General features: G+C 42.0%; 1 protein-coding gene across 1 annotated transcript; it reads left to right on the forward strand.

Moving 5' to 3' along the window:
• Window positions 1-2,817: 2,817 nt before the first annotated feature.
• On the forward strand, window positions 2,818-8,690 carry prss35 (serine protease 35). Its single transcript, XM_024266900.2, has 2 exons — window positions 2,818-3,493; window positions 6,391-8,690. Exons 1-2 carry the CDS (start codon window positions 3,384-3,386, stop codon window positions 7,679-7,681), a joined length of 1,401 nt encoding a protein of 466 aa, XP_024122668.1. The 5' UTR covers window positions 2,818-3,383; the 3' UTR covers window positions 7,682-8,690.
• The last annotated feature ends 288 nt before the right edge of the window (window positions 8,691-8,978 follow it).

Below are 8,978 nucleotides of genomic sequence, written 5' to 3' on the forward strand. Positions count from 1 at the left end.
TCTTTAGGGGCTCTGTACATTTTGGAGTAATACACACAATCCTTATTTTTAAAAACATGTTTTCCAAATATGCCCCACTGTTTGGTTGAGCAGGCAATTAAAGGGTTAAAGGGATTCAGTGGGTATAGAATATGGATGGATGTTTGCTACTATACATGGAAATTTCAAAGTTCTCCTTATTCAGATTTTCTTTTTACGTCTTGGAATAAAAAACTCCAGAGGTTTTAGGAGTTTTCATTTACCTTCTGGAATTAGCTAGGAGTTCTGCAGTCCATTGAAGATGCCAAACCATATCTGTCCCATTGACTGTATAAGAGAACTGGACTAAGTGAGTGTGACATCACTCATGGAAAAAACGCCTTGGTTCCAGCTCCAACCATTTATAGACATTCAGTTACCATGTTTTTTGGATACGGACGTAGCCATGTTGGAGCCAGACGGTGTCAGTAAGCTGTAATTTGTCCGAATCGGTCTGAGTCAATGTTTCTATGGCAACCACTCTCGCCAATCAAGAGTGAGCTTGTTTGAAGTCTACATCCTCTACATCATATTATGAAGCAATTTTTGGATTATCAAGAATTTGTTTAAAAAATGTAGCAGAGCATTAATGGTTATTCTGACAATTATAACGACAGAGTAATAGCTGTTTATTTCTCTATAGAAGGCGATGGGATTTTGGTTTCTGAGGGCCAGTAGGTATTTCCTGTTTGGATTATAAGGGGGGAGGAGTCACTCAGTCCAATTCTCAATTACAGTCAATGACACGTCCTTGAGTCATTTTCTGTACTTTCAAGACCATTTTAAACTTTCTCCCATAACCATAAACAAAGTTGACTTTATGGATCTTGTATACAAGAAATGTTTGAAACTGTGCTTTGGCATTTCATCACAAATCCATCCCTGCTGCAGCATGTGGCTAAAGAAGTAAAGCTGCACAAGTGACTTGAGTCAACCTTTCATCGTGTACAATCTTCTCTCAGAAAACTGCTGTGGCAACCATGTGCACCAATATTTACTCTTTAAAGAGTGACAAACTGAGACCAAGGCCTTTAGCTAACTGTCTTGCCACTGATTAAACAGTCTCTAATGTATGTTTACCATTTATACTGTATTAACCAGTTAAACAGAGAGAATTCTACTTCATCAATGATAGTCTGTTCAGCGAGCTAAGAGATTCATTCAGTTGTCAAAATACTGGCTATGGAAGGTCTGTGAAACCTTTGGGGGCGTGCTGCTACATTCAGCTTCAGGAAAACAAAGATGTGTTGAGGTGGAGGTGTTCTTTCTCAAATTCCTCTGTTGTAGAAGATGAACCCCTTGGATCAGAGACACAGAGGAAGCCTGTTTGCTCCACGGTGGGCTGGTGAGTCTGAACTGACTGCGGCTGTGGGTTTGTGTCAGGGAGGATGTGATGGACAGGTGAGCTGGGCATGACCCGCCTTTTGCAGGATGTTTGCTGGGACGGGTTCCAGCAGAACCCCGTGACCCTAAACAGGCTGAAATACATTCCCTACTGGTCTTTGCTGCTTCTTTTCAACCAAAAATGTTATTAGGTTATTTTATAGACTTTTTAGACTCAGTTTTTTACTTTGCTATCTGGACTGGTCATGTTTTAGTTTTGTGGGCCTTCTCTTCCTGCCTGTTCTAGAGTTCATATGGAAATGTCTGTCCCTTATTGTAAGGTTTTACAGTTAATTCTGGTATTTTCGTATTCAAATATTTGACTTTTTTGTCATTTTCTTCCTGTATCTTCTTTTTTTAATTCTTCCCACAGACACAATCAGCTGATATGATTTACCGTTTGCGACACACACTCCTGACTCTTTTATGCCGCTTCCGGCTTGATTTTAATTATTTATTTATGTATTTATTTGGGTTCCTATGAATCCTAAGTGTTCAATAAACTTGTTCAGTAGACAAAGACAATTGACCAAAGATCTAGACAGTGGATGCAAAAACATATTTTTGGCACAAATGGATCCCCATATGACCCAGCCTCAGTCAGACTCTGCCTTCAGTGGCCTCAAGGTAGATTGAGTTGAGAACCCTGATCTAGTGTATTCTTGTCTATGCCCAGCACAGCTCTGCCTGTGTGCTGTGTGCTGTGTGAAACCTGCTCTATTACAAGGTTAAAAAACAACACTGAAGTGACACAAAACACTCTGATTTTCCTCTATCTGCTTTTTTCATGTTATAAATGATGTTTCATGTTTGTTGGTGAAAAATAAAAACACTGAATGGCACTTTCATTCAGGATTCATGTTCATCATGCTCATGCAGTTGTGATGCTATCCAGCCGCACAGTTTTGATCTGGATTCCTGCTCAGTCAAGGGGCAGAGACGTTCATGGATCTATTTGTCTGCAAGTGGAAGAATCAGAATGGAGCGAAGCAGAGAGCTTGAAGCCTACCGGCCTGTTTTCTAAGCCACAAATACACAGAGATTTTTTTTCTCTGCTCCTGATTCACAACAACTTGAATTAAAATACACAGAAATGCAATTTTAAGCTTAATTTTATAAAATTCTACAAAAAACATTTTCATCGAGGGTCTTTATCCATTTTTTTAATTTTGGTTACAATAGTGATACATCAAATCTGACTGAGACATTCTGGAAACCAGAAGGCTCCATGTTAGCTTCTTCTTCTTTTACTTTTGAGTGTTTTGCTCAGTGACAGTCTTAAGATTTTATTTCAGAAATGAAAAACAGCAAACTTTTATAAAGCTGTTTTAAAGCCGGCATTTAGTTGCTTCTCCCAACAGAAGCTAAAGTCTTCAAGTTGAGTTGAATGACATTAAGCATTTGCATCTTCTCTGAATGTGCTTTCTTTTTGCTGGTGCAGGATTTAAGGGACCTCCTGATGACAATGGCTGCAGCTCCATGAAAGGGAGACGTCCTGCATTGCAGATTTTCTGCTGAAAGTTTGCATTGTGCTTTTGCAGGGGCCTTGATTTGGGGGTCTGGCTCGTGCGCGAGGCATCTGAGGACAGCGGGCTTTCACGCACCGCTACACTGGAATGAAAACGCAGCAGAAGCAGGCTGGTCCAAGTGTTCACAATCGACTCAAAGCCAGAGAGCAGAGTTTGCATGACCCCCACCCTCCCCCTCCGCGTGCAGCAGCAGCGGTGCGCCTCCAAAGTGCTGCTGCACCCCTGCTCCATCTTCCCTGAGGTTTGGCCCCACCCACGTGTGAACGGCTTTTGTCACGACTGAAAAAAAAGTTCCTTTCATATCTTTTTTTCTCCCCTCCTCCCTCCCTCCCTCCTCAGCATCAAGTGCAGGCTGAGCGGAGCGTCCCGCCTGAGACTTTCTCCGCCTCAGACTCCATGAAGGAGCGATGAGGAGCAGACAGCCTCCTAGCCGCTGACACCAGGACGCCTGTGATGCTCTGCACAGCCGCGCGTCTTCCTCAGGGATCATATTTGTGCGCTTTTTGGGGGAGAGCAAGCCAAACAGTGCGGATTTGGAGTAATCCATCAATCGGATGCAGCAGGTAGGAGCTGACACCCCATGGAAACACGCAGGAATCACTTTAATTCTATAGATCCAAATGATTTTTAAAAAAAATCACCTTTCTTTAATTGGTATTTCAAAGCCATTTTGACTCAAACAGTCAAGGTTTGGATCACATTTTTAAGATATTTAGGTACATTGTTGCTAAATTTTGGATTTTGTCAGTAAAAAAAATAAAAATAAAACTTTTAAATCAAAATTGAAAAAGTTTTTTTGGGCTCAAACTGGAAAACAAAGTTTAACTTTTTGTACATTTTACTTTAAAAAACTTTAGAAATGATTAGGATTTTTTTTCTGTGATTTTTTTATAACAGATATGTATCTGTAAAGAAAAGTTGGGTTAAAAATGTGTACAGATCTATTTGCTATCAATGCACTTTAAAAAAAAATGTTTTTTTTTATTCTTTGAGAAAAAACTGTTGCTCAGAAACAGCAGCCTTGTCTTTTCCTGATGCTCCATGAGCTGCACAGCGCCCCCCTCTGGTGGTTTCCCTCCGGGGCGCATCCTGCTCTCTCCTCTGTCTCTCCTGAGGGATGGAGAGGGCACGGCCTCCCGTTTAGCTGACTGCAGTGGAAAACAGTTCAGTTGAAATGAGTGCCTTCTGAGACCAAAGCCATCATGGCAGCATATCAGTTTCCACTCTGCGGAATAATTGCAGGCTGGCTCTCTCTGCTGCGTTTCATATCTGACTGTGGGAGTATGAAGCTGAGCTGAGACATTAGAGTCGTTTTTTGTTGTGGACCTGCTTTACGGCTCTTGTGGGCTTGTAGTTTATTGGCGTCTGTTGCAGGCGGGTTAGATGTTCGCCGCCGGGCACGTTTTATTGAAAGCTGTGTGGCAGACTCAAGTCAAAATGTCCCATTTGGAGTGGAGATTGTGCTGCAACAAAACAATAAAGCTGAGTTTTCCAAAAGTGGTGTTTGTCCACCAACTGTAGATATTAATTAGTCCAGTGAACCCAAATCTACACAAACCTGTCTTTGGCTTAAATGCTGTTTTTTAGAGACATCACATACATTTTAGAGTTATACAGTTACTGGGATCTTTGAAAAGACAATCTGAAAAGTAGATATTTGGATGCTTGAGAGTATTGGTTTGTGAAAATCTGTCCCTGCTGAGTCACTCAGACTTTACTCTGCATTTGATCCCTAACCCTGTCTGCAGACGGACAAAAAAGGGGGGCTGCAGCATCATAATCATTTCGCTCTCTGAATTTTGGAGAAAATTGCAGTGTCTGCTTTAGCGCTCTCACAGTGGAAGCATGAACTAGCAGCGTGCACGGCTGATGTCATTCATCTGCACGGAGGGAGTCCAGTGGAGCTCAGGAAACCAGATATGGTCATTACCAAGGGAGAAGGTTAACCATTGTGGCAAACCTCCAGGCCAATGTCTCAGCTCATTCAGACGATCAGGGCTCATCTTCTCCTCCTCCGGCCGCAGTCTGCAGAAAACTTTGGGAAAATAAATCTCCTCTGAACCACAGAACTAATGTATCAGCTCCAGAGACATGCTATAAAGTCTCCAGGGCCTCTCAGACTAAGTGCTACTGATTTATATGAATAATGGGGGCCAGCCATTCCTGCAAGTACTTACAGACATGTGTTGTCACATACTTGTTCTGTGCCCTCAGATCCCCCAGTAAATATTTTTTCTAAAAGACAATGCTGCACTGCCTCCATTTGGCTGCAAGTGGAACTGCAGCATTTTCTTAAGTACTTGTTTTAATATCAAACAGTATGTTGGTTTCAAAAATGAAATACTTATGTGGACGACTACTTTAAAGAAAGTAAAATGCCCATGCCTTTTTTTACATTTTAGAACACATTTTTTAAATAAGTAATATACTTTAATTTGTACATTTTCATGAGAAACTGCAAGATATAAAACATTACCCTGATCTTTTCTTTTAAGAAAAATATTTTTATATATTTACTCTTGTGCAACAACGTTTTTTTCCTCCCCTTTCTCTTATTCTGATTTGAGATCTTGTTTATGTATGGTCCTTTGTTCTAAGCCATTTATATTAAATAATAATTGCCTAATTTCCCAGCCTGGGATGAATAAAGTATTGCTATTCTATTCTATTCTATTCTATTCTATTCTATTCTATTCTATTCTATTCTATTCTATTCTATTCTATTCTATTCCATTTCATTTCTTGAGATTTTCATGCTGTATTGTTGAAATATTTCGTCAATAAAATAAATGTCAAACAGTAAATTTTGGTCTCATAGTGACAAAATCACTTCAGCAAACTTGTGTTTTGAGGGTTCATTAGTGAAAAAGCTTATTTTAAAACCAAAGTTTAACAATTAAACTATACTTTTGAAAAGTGTTAAGTCTCTCATGGGCAAAACTTGGCTTGGATCCTGGGAAAAATACACAAAAGGGACAACAACGAAACCTGGAAACTAATGAAAATAAAAGGAACAGATTATTAAATCAATGAAACGCTGTGTCATGAAAAAAAAAAAAAAAATCAAACAATTTGTGTGCTGGTTTAGAAAGACTAACCAAAAGGGAATTGGACCCTTGGCCAAAATATAATAAGTCATGGAGACTGCTGACTCAGCATGTTGATCGTCAGAGTCAGCATCTCCCTGCTAAGGGCTGCCTAACCAAAACTAACTAAAAAGAAGAAGAAAAAAAAAAGAAAAACAAATAAATAAAGCCCGCAAATCAAGACTACCAAGATCCAACCCCAAACTAACAGAACAAAACCCAGCAGTCTAAGATTGCTGAGGACAAAAAGGTTAAACCAAACCAATCCAAACCCTGCTGCTCTGCAGCAGCAAGAAGTAACAAAAAGTTTTGGGAAACATTATAATTTGCAAAACAGTAAACGTGTGCTTTTTGTTTTTTTAAATCTTTTTCAGAGTCAGATCCAGCTTAAAGATGGGCCCCATAGCGCTGCGTGTCCTGCTCCCGATGATGCTGCTGGCTGTGCTGGCTGCAGCTGAGCAGGTGGGCGCGGCCGATGACCAGTACACCTGGCCGCAGTGGAAGGTGCCACAGGTGAAGAAAAGGCGCACCGTGCCTCTCAGCAGCCCCAACTTCTCTGCCCACCATCAGCCGGAGCTGAGCGGGACCTGCGGGATCGAGTGTCAGCGCCGGATCCCGTCGCCCTCCCTCGACGACTTGGAGAAGATTCTGTCCTACGAGACGGTCTATGAAAACGGCACGCGCACCTACACAGCGGTTTCAGTGCAGGACGTCAATGAGGAGCCCAGCTGGTCCACGAACACCTCGACTCACTCTCGCCACAAACGGGAGGTGTACGGCACAGACACCCGCTTCACCATCGCTGACAAACAGTTCTCCACCAAGTATCCTTTTTCCACATCCGTGAAGATCTCCACAGGATGCTCGGGAGTTCTGGTGTCCCCCAAACACGTGCTGACCGCTGCACACTGCATCCATGATGGGAAGGATTATCTGGACGGGGTGCAGAAGCTGCGGGTTGGAGTTCTGAAGGAGAAGTCCAAACGAGGCAAAGGAGGGAAGGGAAGAGGAGGCAGAGCGAAGGGCAGAAGAAGGAAAGGAGATAAAGCCAAAGAAGGTGGTCAGAAGAATGAGGAGACTCAAGGAACAGGTGAGCGCAGAGGAAGAGGAGCTGGGAGGAAGAGCCGGAGTCGTCGCAGCGTGGACCCAGAAAAGCCCTCCTTTAGATGGACCAGGGTGAAGAAGACCCAGGTTCCGAAGGGCTGGTTCAAGGGGGTGTCTGATGGACTGGCTGCAGACTTTGACTACGCTGTTCTGGAGCTGAAGAAAGCCCCCAAAATGAGGCACATGGATCTGGGTGTCATCCCATCAGTCAAGAAGCTCCCCGCCGGGAGGATCCACTTCTCCGGCTTTGACGATGACCGACCCGGGGATTTGGTGTACCGGTTCTGCTCCGTGTCTGAGGAATCCAGTGACTTGCTGTATCAGTACTGCGACGCCAAACCCGGCTCCAGCGGCTCTGGAATCTACATCCGCCTCAAAGAGCCGGGCAAGAAGAAGTGGAAGCGGAAGGTCATCGGGGTGTTCTCGGGTCACCAGTGGGTAGATGTTGACGGAGACTTGGTGCAGCAGGATTACAACGTGGCGGTGAGAATAACGCCTCTAAAATACGCTCAGATCTGCTACTGGATCCACGGGGACTCAAAAGAGTGTCAGGTGGTTTGAGACGACGCAGCCCCCACGGTTGATCAGGATCCCTCTGCCTCTCTGTGAGGCTGACTCCGCATCGACACCAGCCGGAACTCTTCAGCTCATCAAGAGAACCGCGGATCTTCAGTTTCAATAATTTATTTGATAGAAAATTTGAGGAAAAAACTTATTTGGGATCTGTTTTTTTTCTTTTTTTAATAAATGAAATGACTGAAACGGCATTATCCATAATAAGAGAGATGCATGTTGCAGAAAAGAGGCACAAATTTGTTACTGACAAAAATATCCAGGTCAAACTTTCAGCTTTAGTGGGTTAGATACTAAGAAACTCTTTGTTACATTTCATACTGAACATTTTGTCTTGTTTAGAGGTTTACTTTTGTGTGACTTGTGAGTCTCTCTCTGTATTTTTTTTTGTTTTTTTTGTGCCAGAATCCGAATTCTTCTCTTACCCCTCTAATTGTGAGGACATTTGACGCTTTAGTGGTGTCCAAAATTGTTTTTTAAGGGGAAGGCGTAGCAGCGTAGATGACCAGTGACTAATGATGATGTCATCAAGCGGTAGTAACGTCTGAATTTGAAGACACTATTTTCCATATCTGTTTAGAGGGTTAAAAGTAGGAGTAAAGGAAAGCCAGAAGGGAAGAATTTGGATTCTGCTTTTGTTTTCGCACCACAGTGAAATGTGGTTTCATTGTTGTGCACATAATTAATTATATGGGGGCTTATCCGGGAGACTTGGTGCTAATTTATGGGACTGTTAGCTTTTAGGGGGAACTTTTCAGAAAATATTTTGACGACCTAGTACTGTAACTATGTATGTGGGGTGAGGCTTAAAAAAAGGGACATTCAACTCGTTACTTGAGCTGTTTATATTTCTCTTGTTAAATTAAAATGGAAAAGCTGCATTTTTATTGTATTGCAAGTTTTAAATTGTAAAATCTTTAACTTTTCTTACTCTTTTTATTCCAAAAAACCTTTTGAGTACTGAAAACAAGCAAGTATTAAACACAATATTAAAATCTGTGTTTATGTGTGAGTATAATAATTCAGCAATTCACTTTGCAAATGCTGACTGGTTGATGTGCACTCTAGGTTCTCACGATTAGCCGATCAGTCATGACTATGTCGACTATTAAAAAGTCGACGACTATTTTAATCGTCATTTAACGCCACGGTCTTTGACACACATGCACAGTCGTGCTAATCTGGGTCAGTTGTGATGTCACATTAAGTTATAGGAAGACTCAGGTACCAGTGGGGAACATAAAAAAATAAAAAAAATGTCCAATGCAATGAAGGAGAGAAGCTG

Source organism: Oryzias melastigma, linkage group LG16, assembly GCF_002922805.2.
Source record: "Oryzias melastigma strain HK-1 linkage group LG16, ASM292280v2, whole genome shotgun sequence".
Taxonomy (NCBI): domain Eukaryota; kingdom Metazoa; phylum Chordata; class Actinopteri; order Beloniformes; family Adrianichthyidae; genus Oryzias; species Oryzias melastigma.